The sequence below is a fragment of the Carcharhinus amblyrhynchos genome, chromosome 3 (assembly GCF_965287045.1).
Source record: "Carcharhinus amblyrhynchos chromosome 3, sCarAmb.v2.hapA, whole genome shotgun sequence".
Classification (NCBI taxonomy): domain Eukaryota; kingdom Metazoa; phylum Chordata; class Chondrichthyes; order Carcharhiniformes; family Carcharhinidae; genus Carcharhinus; species Carcharhinus amblyrhynchos.
Window position 1 is genome coordinate 115526166 of NC_137326.1, and position 23878 is coordinate 115550043.

Genomic DNA, 23878 nt, shown 5'->3' on the forward strand with positions numbered 1-23878 from the left:
TCCTCCATAGTCTTTTTCCCTGACAACTCTTAACATCACACAATGGGGGTGCTACCAAATAAACCTGTTGGACTTTAACCTAGTGTTGTGAGACTTCTTACTACAATTCTTAACATCGACAGCTGCATCATCACCTTCAACATCAGAGGAGAGCACATCATCAGAACCATCTACAACTGTAACCATGGTGTCAAACATGTCAGCTTCAACAAGTGAAACAACAGGTATCCACAGTGCTATCACTTTGTCCATTTTCAATCTTTACAATGATAACTCATATTGTGATGAAATACGATAGTTTTAAATTAACCACCGTAACCAATACTTTCCAACTGTAAAGGCCATTTGTGCTCATCAATGTCTGTGAAAAGTCTCATGTTTCTATTGTCATAATGCTAGTCAGACATCAATATTGAGAAAGGCAGAATATCATGTATTTGATTCCCTGCAAAGATATCAACATTTCCTGCTATCTCACAGAATGATATATTGACATTACTATGATTTTTTTCTCAGAATATATGACATCTCCTCAAATATCACAAGGAGGCGCTTCAACAGAAGCAATAACAACTGTGATCACTATCCCAGCAACTACACCAGCATCAACAGGTATAATCAATTATAATCTAACAATCCAATCTTATGGAAGGAATAAGTTACACAAGTTGATGATGCATTTTTCATAAAACAAATGTAACTAATAATCATCAGAGATGCTAATTTGAAAGATTAAAATTGATATTGAAACAGCCATGTTTACACTCTCTAGAATGATAAATTTTATGCTCAAAATAACTTGTAACAGCCTACCTAAAATACATCACATACAGTTTAACTTTTGAGACCAGGAGCAGTCTCACAATATGTATCAAGCCAAAACACTATTTACATATTCATTAGGTTTTGAGCCCATGTTATTGATGAGCCACATACTGCAATCAGCAGGAACATTGCTTTCTTTCATTGACAATTCTTAACATCAACAGCTAAATCATTACTTTCAACATTCGAAGATACCACATCAACAGAAGTATGCTCAGTGGTAACCACATCTTCACCACTTCAGCCTCAATAAATGAACTAACAAGTATTTACAATGTTGCCCAATTGTCAATGTTCAACCTTCAATCTGATAAATCATATTTTAAACTGAGACAAGACATACCTCGCCTTGTCTCAAGTGTATGTCTGTGAATATCCTTATGGGCCTGATTTTACCATTTTGATTCTAAGTGCCGAGTCTGGGCGTAGTACAGGTCCGAATCAGAAATCCGCTTTCAGGCGCCTCCATACGCTGTCAGCCATCTAGAGTCCAATTCGCACTGTGGGTGGGGCTTAGCGCTGCTGGAACGATTGGAGCTCTGAACTGCGCATGTGGAGTTAGAAAAAAATTGGAAAAAACACGCCTGTGTTGGATCGCTCCTGAGCCACAGAAAGCGGAGAAAATGGCTCGGGAGCGAAAAGCAGGAGCAAGGGTATATTTCGGGGGGAGGAAGGGGAGGGAGAGCAGGGAGGCAGATAAGATGTATCTTGGGTGGGGGGGCAGGTGGATCTCTGGGGGTGTGGCAAATGGATCTCTGGTGGGGAGGCAGGGTGTCCACTGCCACTCTGCGGGCAATTGGTAGTGGGAGGGAGTGGGGGCAGGGGCGTCGATCAGTTTGGGTAGTGGGGCTGTGGATAAGGGGGGGCTGTGATGTGTGTAGGTAGTTGGGGGGAGGATAAGGGACACACACACACATCACTGACCCCCTTATCCATCCCCCCCACTGCTTAGACTGAGCGCCACCCCTGCCTCCCCTTGCCCCCATCAATCACCCACAGACTGGCAGCAGACCCCCCTGCCTCCCCACCAGAGATCCATCTGTACCCCCACCAGAGATCCATCTGCCCCCCCCATCACAGATCCATCTGACCTGTCTCCCTCCTCCTCCTCCCCACCAGAGATCCATCTGACCTCACCCCTCCTCCCCCCCCAGCCAGACAACGATCGGACCTCACTCCCCTGCCCATAACCAGACAGGGATCTGACCTCACTCCCCTCTTCCCCCCCTCCAACCAGAGAATGATCTGACCCACTTCCATCCCCACTCCCACCACTGATCTGAGTCAGAGAGCTGTTGGAAACAATGAAGGCCCTCTTCAGTGGCTCGAGCACCCGACTCAGATTTTTATTTAGCAGTCCCGGATCGATGAACACGCAGTAAAGGGGGAAATACTGATAGAGTTCGGCGGGCAGGTCATTAATTCAATTTAAATGCTTTCAAATGCATTTAAATTGTCGTTGTGCCCGACTTGGGCGTGGAACGGATCCACACCAATCGCAGGTCTCGGTAAAATCACGATCTGCGTGGACTCGGGTCCAGATCACGATAAAGGCCTCACACCCGATTTTACCATGATTTTGCGCCTGAAAATGGGCACAAATTGTTGGTAAAATCAGGTCCTCTATTTCTATTGCCATAACATAAGTTCAACCATCCAATCTTAAGGGCACCTGCACAACTGTCAACATGATTGAATTCTTGGACTGATTCCAAATTTTCAGCTTTCATGCTCATATCTCACGGAACAAATTGAAGTGTGTGACTACAGATGTGATGGTGCTTCTTGTCACAGTGCCTACAGTCACTTTTTAAATTCATATTTGATACCTAATCAAAAACTGCAAACATATTTGGGCAGTGATGTTCTTATTTTTCCCCATAACAGATATAACTATTCTCTTAACAGAGAACTTTGACAAGTTGCTCCAACTTTATTGAAACTTGAAATCACACAGTTTATATCATGCAAACTATGCCAGCGTGAAAATATAAGCATTTCACTCATTTCGGATGCAAACTATACAATTGAATTATCATTATTCTAGCGAACAATGCATTGATCAAACAGTTTCAGTTCAACTGAGTGACATTGTTGTTTATTTTACACATTTTATGATAATATCTGGAAGAGCTTTTCACTGTTTATTGTCATTTCTATGATTAGAACATGCAACATCTTCTGGAGCCTCAGAACGAAGCACTTCAACACAGACAGTCACAACTGTGATCACTTCCCCAGCAACTACAACATCAGAATCAACAGGTATAATCTATTGAAAGCTGGCAATCCAATATTATTTATGGGATAAATTACAAATATTGACACCTCCTGCGTGAATCGAAATTAACACCAATGGTCTTGGCGAGTATTTTGTAAACTGATTAGTGACAATAAAACAGCCAAATCCATATTCTCTATAATAGTAAATTATATCAAGTAGAAAATGTTTGTAACAGTATTTTTAAACTGCAATAGGTTGTGCTAAACTTTGAGATCAGGTACAGTCTACAATAAGTATCAAGCAAACAAATATTTTAATTTCAGGTCATTGAATCTATATTCCTAATTTATGAGCCTGATGCTGAAATTAACAAGAATATGGGGTGGAATTTGCCCATAATTTGTCAGTGCCTAGCTCTGACTGAAAACTGGTGTGTACCTCTCCAAATGCACTGCTGAATTTTCAGACTGGCATTGGAATTTTCCCACCACACCCACTATAGGAATCGAAGCAGGCGAGAGGTGGACAATGAGAAGATCCATTGACCTCAGATGAGATTTTACATGTTCGGGATGAGCGAGGCTGTAAACTCCTGCCCTAGATCTTCAGCCGTTCTGACAAAAGAAATTGGGGATGTGGTTCTGCTGTCAGTCTCTGTCAGCCTGGGTCAAGTCATCGATGTTTGAATATTCAGTAAGGGGAAGAATCACATGGTGTCTCTGTCCTTTAACAATATGTATATTCATTAAAATATGTTTAACTGTGGGTTCCATCACCATGTCATTGCGACAGACAGGGAAGGTTGGAAATGAGATCTTCTGGTGAGATTCTCGTTTCCTGACTCTCATGGCATTTAACATCCTCTTCACCATTCTTGCTAACAATCTCCTCCATTGCAAAATCTCCTCCATAGTCTTTTTTACTGACAGATCTTTTAACACCGGCAGCTGCATCACCACTTTCAACATCAGAGGAAAGCACTTCATCAGAACCATCGACAACTGTAACTAAAGTGTCAACCATGTTAGCTTCAACAAGTGAAACAACAGATATCTACAGTGCTATCACTTTGTATACTTTCAACCTTCACACTGATAAGTCATATTTAATGAAATATAATAGTTCTAAATTGATCACCATAACTAATACTTTCCAACTGTAAAGGCCATTTGTGCACTTCAATGTCTGTGAAGAGTCTCATGTTTCAATTCTCATAATGCTAGTCAGACGTCAATATTAAAAAGAGCAGAATATAATGCATTTGATTTCCTGCAGAGATATCAACAATTCCTTTACATTGTGCTATCTCACAGAATGATATATTGGCTACGATTTTTTCTCAGAATATGTGACATCTCCTCAAATATCAGAAGGAAGCACTTCAACAGAGGCAATTACAACTGTCATCACTGTTCCAGCAACTACACCAGCATCAACAGGTATCATCAATTATAATCTAACAATCCGATATTATGGAAGGAATAAATTACACATGTTAATGATGTGTCTTTCATAAAACAAACATAATCAATGATAATCAGAAATGCTTATTTGAAAGGTTAAAATTGATGTTAAGACAGCCATGTTTATGCTCTCTTAAAGATAAATTTTACATTCAAAATAGCTTGTAACAGCTGACTTAAAATATATCATGGAGAGTTTAACTTTTGAAATCAGGGGCAGTCTCACAATATGTACACTATTGACATATACATCAAGCTTTGAGCCCATGTCATTGATTAACCACATACTGCAATCAGCAAGAACATTGTTTTATTTCATTGACAACTCTTAACATCAACAGCTAAAGCATTACTTTCAACATCAGAAGATATCACATCAACAGAACTATCCGCAGTGGTAACCACATCTTCCACCATTTCAGTCCCAAAAAATGAACCAACAATTATTTACAATGTTAGCCAATTGTCAATGTTCAACCTTCAATCTGATAAATCATGTTTTAAACAGATAGAAGACAGAGACCTTGGAGGCAGTTCCTCCAAAAGTGCTGAATTGGCAGGAAAACTGTTCTAAATCCCAACTGTTTGGTCAGTTCAGCTTCTCACCTGAATCTCCGCAGTCTGTGCACTGAAGAAGTCCCAGTCTTAAATCTGATTAAAAACCAGAGGTGGCGGGGAGAGGGGTGGGTGGGGGCGGGGGTGCATGCGCAGTGGCTCCAAACTGTCAACCTCCCGATTGCTGGCCAGCCCAATCGTGGGCCAGCCCGGGACCACTGCAGTGCTGCCCCTCCAGGCACAGCAGCTCCCCCCCCCCCGCCCCCATGGCCCGATCTCGGCCACCACAACAATTCTCCAACCACCCCGCTCCCCGTCCTGGAGTGCCTTGATGTTCAGTCAGCACCCCTCTCATCCTGGCAGACACCCCCTCACCGTTGACCACCCCTCAGGGTCAGACCACCTTGGATGCAGACCCCGCAGCCCACCCCAATCGCTGCCCTCCCTCCATCGCACATTGATCCTGTCTGCAGAATGGCAGCGGGACCCTGCCCCCACCATCGATTGCCTCTTGGATCCACCCACAATATGCCGTACCCACTTGGCACTGCCCGATACCTGGTGGGCAGTGGCAAGGTTCCCCCTGGGCATGGGCACTTTGCCCATGGGGCAGTGCTGGGGCACCACCACCCTGCCACCTGACTCCCTCGGAACCCTGATATCCCCCCTTCATTCCAGCAGGGTCTCCCGCTAGTTCCCGAACATGGGGAGCTAGTCTGAAACCTTCCAGAATGAAATGTTCCTGGCTGGGTGTAAGATTCAATCGGTCCCAATAATTACCTAAAATGCATTACTAAAACAGATTAAAATCAGATTTAAATTACTTACCTGTCTTCCCGCCGGTTTCCAGCATGGTCTGACCATCGACTGTTCGCCAACTCTGGGAGGTGCACATGTGTTCCCAGCGCGTGCACAAATCCCTGTTCAAGGTTGCAGACAAGCATCTGGCACCATGACCCGGTTTGCAATGGGAGAATCATGGCCCTTGTCTCTGTTTTCATAATCGCATGTCTGAGAATATCCTTATATTTCTATTGCCATAAGGTACATTCAACCATCTAATATTAAGGACACCTAAATAACCATCAAAATGATTGAATTCTGAGACATATTCTGAGACAAAATCATGCTAATGTCAATTCAGGTTTTATTTTCATACCTCACAGAATGAAGTAAAATGTGTAACCATAGATGTGATGGTGCTTCTTGTCACAGTGCCTATAGTCACTTCTTTAATCAATATTCGATATCTCAGCAAAAACTGCAAACATATTTGTGCAGTGATGTTCTTATTTTTCCTCTTAATGGATACAACTTGGCTCATAACAGACAACTTTGACAACTTGCTCCAACTTCATTGAAGTTTAATATCACAAAATTTGTATCACGCAAACTACACTAGTGGGAAAATATAAGCATTTCACTGACCAGATGCAAAGTATATAATTGCATTATCAATATTCTAGAAAACAATGCATTGATCAGTTTCAGTTCAATTGAATGATATTGTTTATTTTTCACATTTTATGATAATATCTAGAAGAGCTTCTCACTGTTTATTGTCATTTCTATGATTAGAACATGTGACTTCTTCTGGAATCTCAGGAGGAAGCACTTCGGCAGAGGCAGTCACAACTGTGATCACTTCCCCAGCAACTACAACATCAGAATCAAAAGGTATAATCTATTGCAAGCTAGCAATCCACTATTATTTTTGGGATAAATTACAAATTTTGCATGAATCCAAATTAAAACCAATGGTCTTCACTAGTATTTTGTAAACTGATTAGTGACATTAAACAAGCCAAACCCATATTCTCCGTAACTGTAACTTATATCAAGTAGAAAAATGTTTGTAACAGCCTTTTGAAACTGTAGCAAGTTGTGTTTAACTTTAGAATCAGGTGCAGTCTATAATAAGTACCAAACAAACACATGTTTTAATTTTATGTCATTGAACTTATCTTCCTAATTTATGAGCCTAATGCTGAAATCAACAAGAAGATTAGGTGGAATTTGTCCATAATTTGACAGTGCCTAGCTCTGACTGAAATCTGGTGTGTATCTCTCCAGATGCACTGCTGAGTTTTCAGACTATATCTTGAACCACTCTGACAAATGTGGGACATGTGGCTAATACCATCAGCCTAGTGGGTTGGGGCCTTATACAGTCAGCAAAGCTGGCTCCAAAGAAGTCAGACGGCGTTTTGAACAGAACTGACGTTAAACTATACCCAGACCGCCGCGCCGCCATTCTGGAAAGGTATTGGAGGCTCTAACCCTTCATTGCTACAACTATCGGGGGCTGTCCCCTCCCGCCACAGCACAATTATCAGTGGCTATTAACGCCCATCGCCCACAATCACTATGGTGGAATCACCACCACTCTCCCTCAAAGCAAGGTCCCCTCACCCACTCAATGTCTGCAAAGCTCCTTAGTGCAATGTCCCACCCTCATTACTAATTTTCCCACTTCAAAGCCCTCAGCACTCTTCCACCACACATCCACCAATTGGGGTCCTCAGTAGGCCAACACCAGATTGCCCCATCACATTTTGGCACAGGCTGGCAGTGCCAATCTGGCAGTGCTGACCTGTGCCAGGGGACAGTATCAACAGGCAGTGCCCAAATATGGCCTAATCATCAGGGAAAATTGGAAGTGAGATCTTCCGGCAGGATTCTCATTTCCTGACTGTCGTGGTATTTAGCACCCTCATCGCCATTCTTGCTGACACATGTGCAAAATCTACTCAATGGTCTTTTTTCTCTGACAACCCTTTTCACATCAACAGCTGCATCATCACCTTCAACGTCAGAGGAGAGAACAACATCAGAACCATCTACAACTGTAACAATGGTGTCAATCGCGCCAGCTTCAACACATGAAACAACAGGTATCCACAGTGCCAGCACATTGTCTATTTTCCACCTTCATAGTGATAACTCATATTGTGATGAAATGCAATAGCTTTAAGTTGACCACTGTAATCAATACTTTCCACCTGTAAAGGCCATTTGTGCTCTTCGATGTCTGTGAAGAGTCTCACATTTCTGTTGTCATGCTCTTCAGACATGAATACTGAGAAAGGCAGAATATCATGTATTTGAATCCCTACAGAGATATCAACATTTTCACTTACATTCTGCTGTCTCACAGAAGGATATATTGACATTACTATGATTTTGTCTCAGAATATGTGACATCTCCTCAAATATCAAAAGGAAGCCCTTCAACAGAGGCAATAACAACTGTGATCACTATCCCAGCAACTACAAGACCAGCATCAACAGGTATAATCAATTATGATCTAACAATCCTATATTATGGAAGGAATAAATTACACATGTTGGTGATGCATTTTTCATAAAACAAATGTATTCAATGATCATCAAAATGCTAATTTGAAAGGTTAAAATTGATATTAAACCAGCCACATTTATACTCTCTAGAATGATAAATTTTATGTTCAAAATAGCTTGTAACAGCCTACCTAAAATACATTACGTAGAATTTAACTTCTGAGATCAGGAGCAGCCTCACAATATGTATCAAATCAAAACACTACTCACATGCATATCAAGTTTTGAGCCCATGCCATTCATGAGCCACATGCTACAATCAGCAGGAACATTGCTTTCTTTCACTGATAACTTTAACATCAACAGCTAAATCATTACTTTTAACATCAGAAGATACCATAGCAACAGAACTATTCACAGTGATAACCACATCATCCACCACTTCAGCCTCAAGAAATGAACTATAGGTATTTACAATGTTACTCAATTGTCAATGTTCACACTTCAATCTGATAAATAATATTTTAATCAGAGAGAAGACATACCTTGTCTTGTCTCTGTTTTCACAATTGCATGTCTGTGAATATTCTTATATTTCTATTGCCATATAACGTAAGTTCAAATTTCAACCAAAATTAAGAACACCTAAACAACCATCAACATGACTGAGTTCTTGGACTGATTTCAAATTTTCAGCTTTTATGCTCATATCTCACAGAACAAATTGAAGTGTGAGACCATAGATGTGATAGTGCTTCATGTAACAGTGCCTACAGTCACTTCTTTAATTCACATTTGATATCTAATCAAAAACTGCAAACATATTTGTGCAGTGATGTTTTTATTTTTCCCCATAACAGATATAACTAGTCTTTTAACGGAGAACTTTGACAAGTTGCTCCTACTTTATTGAAACTTGATGTCACACATTTTACATCATGCAAACTATGTTAATGGGAAAATATAAGCATTTCACTCATTTCAGATGCAAACTGTATAATTACATTATCATTATTCTCATGAACAATGCATTGATCAAATCATTTCAGTTCAATTGAATGACATTGTTGTTTATTTTACACATTTTATGAAAATACCTGGAAGAACTTTTCACCGTTTATTGTCATTTCCACGATTAGAACATGCAACATCTTCTGGAGCCTCAGAAGGAAGCAGTTCAGCAGAGGCAGTCACAACTGTGACCACTTCCCCAGCAACTACAACATCAGAATCAACAGGTATAATCCAATGCAAGCTAGCAATCCAGTATTATTTATGGGAATAATTACAAATATTGACGTCTCTTGCAAGAATCCAAATTAAAATCAATGGTCTTGGCGAGTATTTTGTAAACTGATTAGTGACAATAAAACAGCCAAATCCATATTCTCTATAATGGTAAATTATATCAAGTAGAAAATGTTTGTAACAGTATTTTTAAACTGCAACAAGTTGTGCTTAACTTTGAGATCAGGTACAGTCTACAATAAGTATCAAGCAAACACATATTTTAATTTCATGTCATTGAATCTTCCTAATTTATGAGCCTGATGCTGAAATTAACAAGAATATGGGGTGGAATTTGCCCATAATATGTCAGTGCCTGGCTCTGACTGAAAACTGGTGTGTACCTCTCCAAATGCACTGCTGAATTTTCACACTGGCGCTGGAATTTTCCCATCACACCCACTATGGGAATTGAAACAGGCGAGAGGTGGACAACGAGGAGGTCCGTTGACCTCGGATGAGATTTTACAAGTTCGGGATGAATGAGGCTGTAACCTCCTGCCCTAGATCTTCAGCAACTCTGACAAAAGAAATTGGGGATGTGGCTTATGCTGTCAGTCTCTGTCAGTCTGGGTCAGGTCATCGATGTTTGAATATTCAGTAAGGGGGAGAATCATATGGCGTCTCTGTCCTTTAACAATATGTATATTCATTAAAATATATTTAAATGTGGGTCCCATCACCATGTCATTGCGACGGACAGGAAAGATTGGAAATGAGATCTTCTGGTAAGATTCTCGTTTCCTGACTCTCATGGCATTTAGCACCCTCTTCACCATTCTTGCTACCAGTCTCCTCCATTGCAAAATCTCCTCCATAGTCTTTTTTGCTGACAGATCTTTTAACATCAGCAGCTGCATCAACACCTTCAACATCAGAGGAAAGCACTTCATCAGAACCATCTACAACTGTAACCATGATGTCAACCATGTTAGCTTCAACAAGTGAAACAACAGGTATATACAGTGCTATCACTTTGTCCATTTTCAACCTTCACACTGATAACTCATATTGTAATGAAATATAATAGTTCTAAATTGACCACCATAACCAATACTTTCCAACTGTAAAGGCCATTTGTCCTCTTCAATGTCTGTGAAGAGTCTCATAGTTCTATTGTCATAATGCTAGTCAGACATCAATATTGAAAAAGGCAGAATATCATGCATTTGATTCCATGCAGAGATTTAAATATTTTCATTTCCATTGTGCTATCTCATAGAATGACACATTGACTATGATTTTTTCTCAGAATATGTGACATCTCCTCAAATATCAGAAGGAAGCACATCAACAGAGGCAATTACAACTGTGATCACTATTCCAGCAACTTTAACACCAGCATCAACAGGTATAATCAATTATAATCTAACAATCCAATCTTATGGAAGAAATAAATTACACATGTTAATGATGTGTCTTTCATAAAACAAACAAATGATCATCAGAAATGCTAATTTGAAAGGTTAAAATTGATATTAAGCCAGCCATGTTTATGCTCTCTGTAATGATAAATTTTACATTCAAAATAACTTGTAACAGCCAACTTAACTTTTGAGACAACGTGCAGTCTCACAATATGTACCAAAACAAAACACTATTTCAATGTACACCAAGTTTTGAGCCCATGCCATTGATGAGCCACATACTGAAATCAGCAGGAACACTGTTTTCTTTAATTGACAACTTTTAACATCAACAGCTAAAGCATTACTTTCAACATCAGAAGATGTCACATCAACAGAACTATCCACAGTGGTAACCACATCTCCCCCCATTTCAGTCTCAAAAAATGAACCAACAAGTATTTACAATGTTAGCCAATTGTCAATGTTCAACCTTCAATCTGATAAATCATTATTTACACAGATAGAAGACAGAGACCTTGGAGGCAATTCTCCCAAAATTGCTGAATTGGCGGGAAAACTGTTCTAAATCCTGGCTGTTTTGTCAGTTCAGCTTCTCACCTGAATCTCCGCAGTCTGGGCACTGAAGAGGTCCTAGTCGTAAATCTGATTAAAAACCCAGGGGTGGCAGGGCCATTGGTCCCAGAGATTGACAGTTCTGGAACTCTGCGCATGCTCAATCACGGGCCAGCCTGGGACCACTGCAGTGCTGCCCCTCCAGCCTCCACCCCCCCTACAGTCCAATCGCGGTCCTCAAAGCAACTCTCCCCCGACCCCGGAGCGCCTCGATGTTCAGTCCCCACCCCTCTCTCCATGGCAGACCCTGCTCCCCACTGACCCCCCCCTCAGGGTCAGACCTCCCGGATCAGACCACCCCAGTCCACCCCAATCACTGCCCTCCCTCCATCCTAGATCGATCTTGTCTGCAGAGTGGCAGCTGAACACCCCACCCCCATCGATTGCCCTTGGTCCCGCCCACAATACGCCTCACCCCCTTGGCACTGCCCAATGCCTGGTGGGCAATGGCAAGGTGCCACCTGGGCAAGGGCACTTTGCCCATTGGGCACTGCCGGGGGCACCACTACCCTGCCTCCTGACTCCCTGGGGAGGCCTGATGACCCCCCTTCATTCCAGCGGGGTCTCCCACTAGTACCCGAACATGGGGAGCTAGTCTGAAACCCTCCGGAATGAAGTACTCCTGGCCGAGTGGGAGATTCAATCAGCACCTGAAAGGTCCCAATAATTACCTAAAATGCATAACTAAAACAGATTAAAATCAGATTTAAATTATTTACCTGTCTTCCTGCCGGTTTCCAGCGTGGTCTGACCAGTGACTGTTCGCCAACTCTGGGAAATGCGCATGTGTTCCCGACGCGTGCGCAAATCCCTGTTCAAGACCGCAGACGAGCATCTGGCACCATGACCCGGTTTGCAATGGGAGAATCATGGCCCTTGTCTCTGTTTTCATAATTGCATGTCTGAGAATATCCTTATATTTCTATTGCCATAAGGTACGTTCAACCATCCAATATTAAGGGCACCTAAATAACCATCAACATGATTGAATTCTGAGGCATATTCTGAGACAAAATCATGCTAATGTCAATTCAGGTTTTATTTTCATATCTCACAGAATGAATTGAAATGTGTAACCATAGATGTGATGGTGCTTCTTGTCACAGTGCCTCTAGTCACTTCTTTAATCAATATTTGATACCTAAGCAAAAACTGCAAACATATTTTTGCAGTGATGTTCTTATTTTTCCTCTTAATGGATAGAACTTGGCTCATAACAGACAACTTTGACAAGCTGCTCTAACTTTATTGAAACTTGATATCACAAAATGTATATCATGCAAACTACGCTAGAGGGAAAATATAAGTATTTCACTGGTTCAGATGCAAAGTGTATAATAGCATTATCATTATTCTAGAGAACAATGCATTGATCAAACAGTTTCAGTTCAATTGAATGATATTATTGTTTATTTTACACATTTTATGATAATATCTAGAAGAGCTTCTCATTATTTATTGTCATTTTTACAATTAGAACATGTGACATCTGCTGGAACCTCAGAAGGAAGCACTTCAGCAAAGACAGTCACAACTGTGATCACTTCCCCAGCAACTACAACATCAGAATCAACAGGTACAATCTATTGCAAGCTAACAATCCAATATTATTTATGGGATAAATTACAAATGTTGCATGAATCCAAATTAAAACCAATGGTCTTCACTAGTATTTTGTAAACTGATTAGTGACAATAAACCAGTCAAATCCATATTCTCTGTAATGGTAAATTATATCAAGTAGAAAAATGTTTGTAACAGCCTTTTAAAACTGTAGCAAGTTGTGTTTAACTTTAAGATCAGGTGCAGTCTATAATATGTACAAAATAAACACATGTTTTAATTTCATATTATTGAACTTATCTTCCTAATTTATGAGCCTAATGCTGAAATCAACAAGAAGATTGGGTGGAATTTGTCCATAATTTGGCAGTGCCTAGCTCTGACCAAAATCTGGTGTGAATCTCTCCAGATGCACTGCTGAGTTTTCAGACTATATCTTGAACCACTCTGACAAAATGTGGGACAAGTGGCTAATACCATCAGCCTAGTGGGTTGGGGTCTTATACAGTCAGCAAGGCCAGTTTCAGAGAAGTCAGATGTCGTTTTGATCAGAACTGACGTTAAACTACACCCAGGCCGCCACGCCACCATTCTGGAAAGGTATCGGAGGCTCTAACCCTCCAATGCTACAACTATCGGGGGCTGTCCCCTCCCGCCACAGCACAATTATCAGTGGCTATTATCCCCCCTCTGCCCACAATCACTGTGGTGGAATCACCGCCACTCTCCCTCAAAGCAAGGTTCCCTCACCTCCTCAATATCCACAAAGCTTCTTAGTGCAATGTCCCTCCTTCATTATCAATTCCCCCACCACAAAGCCCTCAGCACTCTTCCACCATACGTCCACCAATTGGGCTTCTCAGTAGGCCCTCACTGGTCTGCCCCAACACATTTTGGCACAGGCTGGCAGTGCTGACCTGTGCCAGGGGACAGTACCAATGGACAGTGCCCAAATATGGCTAATCACCCAGGGATCGACAGTGACCTCAGCAGCTGGAAGTATCCCATCTTCTTAAAGTTGTAGTGATCCAAGTCATCAATGTTTGAATATTCAGTGAAAGGGAGAATTGTATGTTATCTGCATCCTTTAATAATAAGTAAATTCATTAAACGTGTTTCCCATCACCAAGTCACTGGCAAGAGACAGGGAAAATTAGAAATGAGATCTTCTGGCAAGATTCTCATTTCCTGACCATCTGATATTTAGCACCCTCATCGCCATTCTTGCTGGCACACGCGCAAAATCTACTCCATGGTCTTTTTTCTCTGACAACTCTTTTCTCATCGGCAGCTGCATCACCATCTTCAACGCCAGAGGAAAGAACAGCATCAGAATCATCTACAATTGTAACCATGGTGTCAACCACGCCAGCTTCAACACGTGAAACAACAGGTATCCACAGTGCTATCACTTTGTCTATTTTCCACCTTCACAGTGATAACTCACATTATGATGAAATGCAGTAGCTTTAAGTTGACCACTGTAATCAATACTTTCCACCTGTAAAGGCCATTTGTGCTCTTTGACGTCTATGAAGAGTCTCATATTTTTATTGTCATAATGCTCATCAGACATCAATGTTGAGAAAGGAAGAATATCATATATTTGATTCCCTACAGAGATATCAACATTTTCATTTACATTCTGCTGTCTCGCAGAATGGCATATTGACATTACTATGATTTTGTCTCAGAATATGTGGCATCTTCTCAAATATCAAAAGGAAGCACTTCAACAGAGGCAATAACAACCGTGATCACCATCCCAGCAACTACAAGACCAGCATCAACAGGTATAATCTAACAATCCTATATTATGGAAGAAATAAATTACATATGTTGATGATGCATTTTTCATAAAACAAACACAATCAATGATCATCAAAAATACTAATTTGGAAGCTTAAAACTGATATTAACCCAGCCACATTTATACTCTGTAGAATGATAAATTTTATGTTCAAAATAGCTTGTAACAGCCCACCTAAAATACATCACATAGAGTTAACTTTTGAGATCCAGAGACATCTTACAATAAGTCTCTCACCAAACCAAAACACTATTTACATTTTCTGCATGTTTTGAGCTCATGTCATTGATGAGCCACACACGGCAATCAGCAGAAATATTGCTTTCTTTCACCAACAAGTCTTTCAGCAACCGTCAGCTAAATCATCACTTTCAATTTCAGAACGTATCACATCAATAGAACTATCCACAGTGATAACCACATCTTCCACCACTTCAGTCTCAACAAGTGAACCAACAGGTTTTTACAATGCTACCCAACTGTCAATGTTCAGCCATCAATCTGATAAATCATGTTTCAAACAGACAGAAGACATGTCTTGCCTTGTCTCTGTTTTCACAATTGCATGTCTTTGAATATCCTTATATTTCTATTGCCATAACATAAGTTCAGCTATCAATATTAAGGGCACCTAAATAACTGTCAACATGATTGAGTTCTTGGACTGGTTTCAAATTTTCAGGTTTTACCTTTGTATCTCACAGAATGAATAGTTCTGAATAAACAGTGATGTCTTGTGCAGTGTGCATATTACAGAGAAGGAGGTGCTGGAAGTCTTAAAGCGCATCAAGGTAGATAAACCCCCAGGACCTGTTGATGTGTATCCCAGGACACTGTGGGAGGCTAGGGAGGAAATTGCGGGTCCCCTAACAGAGATATTTGAATCATCGATAGTCACAGGTGAGGTGCCTGAAGATTGGAGAGTGGCAAATGTTGTGCCTTTGTTTAAAAAGGGCTGCAGGTAAAAGCCTGGGAACTACAGGCCAGTGAGCCTCATATCTGTGGTGGATAAGTTGTTGGAAGATATTTTGAGAGACAGGATCTACAGGCATTTAGAGATGCAAGGACTGATTAGGGATAGTCAGCATGGCTTTGTGAGTGGAAAATCATGCCTCACAAATTTGATTGAGTTTTTTGAAGGAGTAACCAAGAAGGTAGATGAGAGCAGTCCAGTTGAAGTTGTCTACATGGACTTTAGCAAGGCTTTTGACAAGGTACCACATGGTAGTTCTTGCATAAGGTTAAATCTCACAGGATCCATGGTGAGGTATCTAAATGGATACAAAATTGGTTTCTTGACAGAAGCCAGAGGATGGTTGTAGAGGGTTGTTTTTCAAATGGAGGCCTGTTAACAGCGGTGTGCCTCAGGGATCAGTGCTGGGTCCACCCTTATTTGTTATTTATATTAATAATTTGGATGAGAATATAGGAAGCATTGTTAGTAAGTTTGCAGATGACACCAAGATTGGTGGCACAGTGGACAGTGAAGAAAGTTATCTCCAATTGCTTCGGGATCTTGATCAATTGGGCCAGTAGGCTGACGAATGGCAGATGGAGTTCAATTTATGTAAATGTGAGGTGACGCATTTTAGTAGACTGAACCAGGGCAGGACTTTCTCAGTTAATGGTAAGGCATTGGAGAGAGTTACAGAACAAAGAGATCTACGGATACATGTTCATAGCTCCTTGAAAGTGGAGTCACAGATGGACAGAGTGGTGAAGAAGGCATTTGGCATGCTTGGTTTCATCGGTCAGAACATTGAATACAGGAGTTGGGACGTCTTGTTGAAGTTGTACAAGACATTGGTAAGGCCATGCGTGGAATACTGTGTGCAGTTCTGGTCACCCTATTATAGAAAGGATATTATTAAACTAGAAAGAGTGCAGAAAAGATTTACTAGGATACTACCAGGACTTGATGGTTTGAGTTATAAGGAGAGGCTGGATAGACTGGGACTTTTTTCTCTGGAATGTAGGAGGCTAAGGGATGACCTTAGAGAGGTCTATAAAATAATGAGGGGCATAGGTAAGATAGCCAATATCTTTTCCCAAAGGTAGGGGAGTCTAAAACTAGCAGGCATAGATTTAAGATGAGAGTGGTGAGATACAAAAGAGGGCAATTTTTTCACACAGAGGGTGGTGAGTGTCTGGAAGAAGCTGCCAGAGGTAGTAGTAGAGGTGGGTACAATTTTATCTTTTAAAAAGCATTTAGATAGATGGATAAGAGGGATATGGGCCAAATGTGGGCAATTGGGATTAGCTTAGGAGTTGAAAAGACATGGTGGCATGGACAAGTTGGGCTGTAAACCTCTATGACTCTATAATGAATTGAAGCCTTTAATCAATATTTGATACCTAAACAAAATCGGCGAACATCTTTATACAACAATGTTCTTGTTTTTCCTCTTAATGGCTATAACTTGTCTCATAACAAGTAACTTTGACAAGTTGCTTCAACTTAATTGAAGCTTGATATCACACAGCTTACATTATGCAAACTACACTAGTGGAAAAATAGCATTTTACATACTTCAGGTGCAAAGTATACAATTGCATTATCATTATTCTAGTTAACAATGCATTGATCAAACAGTTTCAGTTCAATTGAGTAACATTGCCATTTATTTTATACACTGCATGATAATACCTGGAAGAGTTTTTCGCTATTCATTGTCATTTCTATGATTAGAACATGCAACATCTTCTGGAATCTCAGAAGGAAGCACTTCAAGAAAGGCAATCACAACCATAATCACTTCCCCGCCAGAATCAACAGGTATAATCTATTGCAAACTAGCAATCCAATATCTTTGAAAGGATAAATTACAAATGTTGATGTTGCCATCTTGTGTGAATCAAATTGCAAGGAATGATGTTCACTGGTATTGTGTTAACTTAATAATGATACTAGACCAGCCAAATTCATATGGTCTGTAACGCAACATGTTGTGCATACCTTTGAGATCAGGTGCAGACTAATAATAAGATCAAAGCAATACATTATTTTCATTCAATCATATTTTGAAGTCATGCATTGAACTTATCTTCATCATTTGATGAGTCCCATTCTGCAATCAACAAGGGTATTGCATTTTTTTCTGACAACGTTTTTAACATCTACAGCTACACCATCATCACCTTCAACATCAGAAGAACGCACATCAACTAAACCATCTCCAACTGTAACCACCTCTTCAGCTACTTTGAATTCAATAAATGAAACAACAGGTACTCAAGCTGCCTCCATTTATTGATGTTCAATCTTCACATTGATAAATCATGTTGTAATGAAATAAATAGTCTTACATTGATCACTGTATCCAATATTTATAAAAAGTAAAGGCTATTTGTACTCTCATGATTCCATGTTTGTGAAGAATGTTATATTTCTTTTGTCAGAATAGCAGCTTAGATATCATTTTTAGAATTTCAGCAAAAGCAGCATGCTTTTTTCTTCTTTGCACAAGCATCAAAAGAAAAAACACACGAGACAGGAACAAGAGAGCATCATATACATTCAGTGAAAACATTGCTTTAACTTGGGATTCAGCTAGTTTCCCATCCAATTGTTTGAGTTCAACCCATTAGATCTGTTGATGAGTTTGCTCAAGTTCTGAAGTGATTTCAATAACTATTGCAACTTTGCCTTGTTTCATTGACATCTGTATTCATATTTGGCATTTTATGGATCCTCAGAAAGAAGCATTTCAACAGAAGCAGTGACAACTATTGTTTCTTCCGAACAAGAAACAACAACAATACCACGAGTATCAACAGGTATAATCTATTGCAATCCATTAATCCACCACCATGGAGGAGAATAATTACAAATGTTGATAATGCTGTTTCATGAATCTACCATTACTGATCTGAGCAGATGCTTTAAAAAGGCCAGAATGTCACTGTGTCATCAAAACTTTTGTTTTCTGTAACACTAAACTTTATGTTTATTTATTGCAACAAACTACATAAAATATTGAGTAGTTATTCATGTTGAGACCACAGAAACTCTCATAAACCTCAAATCAACACTTTATCCATGTCGGTCAGGTTTTTAATTCAGGCCACTAAATTTATTTTTCTCATTTGATGTACCTCATGTTACATCAACAGCAACATTGATTTCCTTACTGATATTCTTTTAACATTTGCAACTGTATCCTCATCACACTTAGCATCAGAAAAAAGCACATCATCGAGGCTATCTACAACTGTAGTCACGACGTCAAGCACTTCTGTTACAAATAAAACAACAAGTATTTACTTTGCTATCCAAGTGTCAATGGTCAATCTTCACACTGAAAAATTATATTTTAATCAAGGAACAGACTTACCTTAATCATTGTAGTCAAAATGCTGAAGTCTTTTTATACCATCACAATTCACTTATAAATAATGTTGTATTTCTACTGTGAGCCATTAATATTAAGCATATCATTAGAATTATCAGTTTTGTGTCCTTTGACAGATGTCACAATTTCCAATCTCATTCTTCTATCCTGCAGAATTCTTACAAAGTCAAAAACCACAGCTCTATGTTTTTTGTCACAGCATGTACAGGAAATTCTGGATGGCAAATTTAATGCTTAGTATAATCAATATAAATTGCAATCCTGGAGACATTCGAGAAGCCAGAAACACCTGATCTCACTGGTGATGAACTGGAGACTGGAAGGGCATTTACTTAGTCAGTTTGGTAGTGTACCGGAATCCTGTCTCTGCCAGAATTAACTTCTGGGCAGGAAAGCACATGGTTGACCTCCCCGCCACACTACCAGCTGAAGCCCTTAAGTGACCTTTAAGGACCCCTTAACGGCCTCATCCTTCCAATATGCTGACATATGTTAAAACAATCATGAACCCAATCGCAGGCAAATTTGTCACCACGCAGTATGCACAACAAATAAAACTGCAGCCAGCTGTCGCTTCTGGGACGGAGAGGATGGGGGAAGGGAGCCTTGATCAAAGGCACTCAATGGCTGATTGAAGGAGTGGTCATGTGGAGGGATGGGATGCCACTCAAAGCCATTCCCTTGCACTGGCTACCAATACCCACACCCTTCTCTCCATAACCCCCACTCTGCAAAAAACGTCCATGTTAACTGATAACATAAGGGCTAGTTGACTCAGGTTTAAGGTTTTTGGCGAGAAATGCAGGAGGGATGGGAGGAACAACATTTTTACATGCAAAGTGATTTTGACCTGAAACTCATTGCCCATGATGGTGGTGAAAACAAACATGATGAATGATTTCAAAAGAAAACTAGATGAACACTTGAAGGAAAATACCTTGCAGGGCTATGAGGATAGAGCAGGGAATGGGACTGAATAGATTGCTGCATAGAGAGCCAGCACACACTTGATGGGCTAAATGGCTTCCTTCTATGCCATAATGACTCTTCGACTCTATGTCTGAAATTATTGAAGTTTTAATCTTAGTTTCCTGGCTCATCATAAGTTTCAAGGTCAGAAACCACATACATGACCAGGCTTTTTGTTGCTGTGGGTACAGTTACTTTGAACTCCCAATTTGATATCTAAGTAAAATCAATACAAATTACTATTCTATCGCTCTATGACTAATGTTCTTATTCTTGTTCATTTTGGGTATCACTGCTCTAAAATGAAATATCACTGACAAGAAGCTTTAAGTTCAATATATATTGATGCCTAGTGCCAAAAATCATGGAGGCTTCTTTAGTGTTTCTTTTTCGGGCATTTCATTCATTTTGTATAATCATTATTCTTAAAACATTATTGAAATCAAATTGTTTGAGTTTAGCATATTAATTTTGTTAGTCAGATTGCACGATTTACGACGGTACCTATTCATGCTTTGCCCTATTTTACTGCTATTTCTATACACGTTAGAAGCTGCAACATTATCTGGAATTCTGAAGGAAGCATTTCAACAGAATCAACTACAACTGCAATCTCTTCCACAGCAACAACATCTCCAGGATCAACAGATACAATTTATTTGAATTTAATAATTTAATGAAAGGAAAATATGTTGTTAAGTTTCCTTATCACTTTCATTGTGCATGAAGAATTCCATGCTTTCCCACATAATTCTGCGATTCAAGATGGTGCCAGAGCACGGCGACTTCTTATGAGCTGTCCCCAGCATACGCTCACATTCAATCTTTTACTCTTTTTCAATGCTCTTAAAACTGAACTCTTTTCTGATCTTTATCAACACCCTAACTATGATTGTAACACTATATTCTGCACCCTCTCCTTTCCTTCTTCCCTATGCACTCCATGAATACACAGTTTGACTGTACAGTGTGCAAAAAAAAATTCCTTTCACTGTATCCCAAGACACATGACAATAATTAAATCAAATCAAAATTAATTGAGATTTTAGTTACTATAATAATTCCTATGTAAGCAGTTTTGTGCACGTTCATCTATCGATAGTAAGCCAAGAGTAGCCCTCAGCAAGAATGGCTTGATAAATCCATCCCTAACCAAGTTGTATTCATCCTAAAATATTGGTCACTATTCAATCCTTCTGGAGATGAAGTTCAGTCTGCATACTGAGAACACCTCCCACCCCATCATGTTATGTGATATGTGACATTATTCTGGTGCTTTGTAATTTCTTTGACTTCCACTCTGACATTCTGTTGGATACAGGATTAAGAGCGGTCAGCAACATGCAAAGGTTATGATGGGTCATAAATTCAGTGGGTAACTTTTTCCAGTGGGGGAGCATGGGAAGGATCAATATTTGCAAAGTAGAATATAAATGGACTATTCAAATGTTCTCCTTTAAATTCAGACTGTCTTTGATCACCCTATTGAGTTGTTCGACTCTACCATTCGATTTCAAGTTGTATCACAATGTCAGATGGCGGTAATTCTGTAGCTTGCTAGGGACTTCGTGAACGGACAGGAATCAAAGTGTGGTGCATTGTCTGTGGTGATAGTTCCCAGTAAATCTCATTTTGTAAACAACACGTCTAGAATGTGAATGACCAAAATGGAGGTTATAGAATTTGTTGCAGTCACTTTTGGCCATCTACTATATAAATCATGAGCACCAAACAAAAAAATGTTGATTTTAACGGACTGCATGTGCTTCTCCAAATATATAAACTTGGAGTTATTGCCATGGCTTTTGTTTGCATTGGAGTCAGTTGTAGAGTTGCAGGATGCAGTTGAATAGATTTTTCACTGAGTGGATAGTTTCCAACAAACCCTTCTTTGCAGCAATCTATTGGTGGCCACGAGACTGCTTCATGGAATCATTGTTTCATTTGAATACCCAGATGCCCTTAATGGACAAAATGCATTGCATGTCACTGTAGCTCTTCTGGGTTAACTGCTCAAGTTCTGTGCGCAATACAGTTGTTTTCAAACCATGCAAACTCACTGTGTACCCTGTATCATGGAACCAGTTCCTCTATTTCAGGAGGTCACTTTGTTTTTAAATATTGGCTTACTTTCCGCAGCAGCCTGCTTCTGTTTCTGATTTTGTTTTAACTCCTCTTGTAAGATTCACAATCACATGTGAAATCCCCATGATCACATAAACTTCAATTTTGTAAGTTGTCTTGTCATTGCTGTCTGCAATAGTAATACTGCTGATCATGTTCATTACTCGGATCTGTGAAACTGCAAGATAATTAACCTTAAAACTGAATAGATGAAGACAATCTTGCCATCTCCAGATGCATATTGATGTCCAGATCCTCAAGTGGCTAACTGTGCAGTCAGTGTTTGGTAATTGTTGCAGAAAGTGAACCTTCTATCGTAGAAATACATGTGTTCAGAGGCGTAGATGCTGACTAGCATTTCCCACTCTCCAGTAGAGTTTGTGTGGTCAGTTCTGACAACAGATGTGATGCCTAGGCAATTGGTGATTTTGTTCCTTCAATGTACCGAAAGAGTACAGTTCCTATTACATTTCTGGACACATCTGTTGCAACATAAGTTTCTTCATGTGAGGTGAAATGTGCAAGGATGGGCAGAGATGATTTTTTTCACCTGTAAGGTGTCAAATGCCGTTTGCTTTGTGATTGTCCATTTCCTTTATGTATCTTTGTGCAATTGCTTTCAAAGAGGCTTTACGATCACTGCAAACTGTTACGATCTCAGAAGAGAGCAGAAACATTAAAGCAAAGATTCCATTTATTTACTAACATGAAATTCCATGATTTAAAACAGAATATTTTTTCCATATAGAAGCCAAAAAGCAAACACCAAATACCATCTATCCTATTCTCTAACGTCCAAAATTAACATGAATTAACAAGTAAATTATGGGCCCAATTTTACCAAAAATTCGTGCCCATTTTCGGGGGCAAAATCGCAGTAAATTCGGGTGTCAGGCCTTTAACGCGATCTGCACCCGAATCCGAGTAGATTGTGGTTTTACCGACACCCAATTCGTGTGCAGATCCGGTCCGCGCCCGAATCAGGTGGCCCAATGATTTAAATGCATCAGCATGCATTTAAATCGAATTGCGCGCCCAACTCTCCCACCAAATCCCACTTTACCTTCTTCTGGCCCATTCTGGATCTGCGCTGTAAGCAACCCGCAAAATAAAAATCCAAAGCCGATTTTTATTTTGCAGGGAAACCTCCAAAGCGGTTTCAGAGCCTGCAACAGCTCTCTGACCCAGATCATCCTCTGGGAGGGGACGGCAGGAGGAGTAGGTGGGTCAGAGCATCCTCTGAGGGGGGGGGGGGGGGGGGGGAAGCGGTGGGGGGGTTGGAAACGAGAGGGCTGATTGTTGTCTGGTGGTGGGGGGGAGGCCCAATTGCTCACTGATGGGGGGGGTGGGGGGGGGGCACAGATGGATCTCTGGTGGGCAGGGGGTGGGGCAGGGGTGTCTGCTGCCAATCAGTGGGCAACCCT

The 23878-nt window shown here is 40.3% G+C and overlaps 1 protein-coding gene across 1 annotated transcript in view; it reads left to right on the plus strand.

Moving 5' to 3' along the window:
• Window positions 1-23878, plus strand: part of LOC145341249 (uncharacterized) — a 326614-nt gene that overhangs the window by 132882 nt on the left and 169854 nt on the right. The window contains exons 48-63 of the mRNA XM_080186176.1: window positions 123-224; window positions 517-612; window positions 2992-3090; window positions 4393-4488; window positions 6646-6744; window positions 7860-7961; window positions 8260-8358; window positions 9507-9605; window positions 10491-10610; window positions 10907-11005; window positions 13114-13212; window positions 14491-14592; window positions 14894-14992; window positions 17699-17785; window positions 18133-18237; window positions 18706-18786. Of these exons, the coding sequence (XP_080042302.1) occupies window positions 123-224; window positions 517-612; window positions 2992-3090; window positions 4393-4488; window positions 6646-6744; window positions 7860-7961; window positions 8260-8358; window positions 9507-9605; window positions 10491-10610; window positions 10907-11005; window positions 13114-13212; window positions 14491-14592; window positions 14894-14992; window positions 17699-17785; window positions 18133-18237; window positions 18706-18786 (1584 nt within the window). The remainder of the gene's footprint in view (window positions 1-122; window positions 225-516; window positions 613-2991; window positions 3091-4392; window positions 4489-6645; window positions 6745-7859; window positions 7962-8259; window positions 8359-9506; window positions 9606-10490; window positions 10611-10906; window positions 11006-13113; window positions 13213-14490; window positions 14593-14893; window positions 14993-17698; window positions 17786-18132; window positions 18238-18705; window positions 18787-23878) is intronic.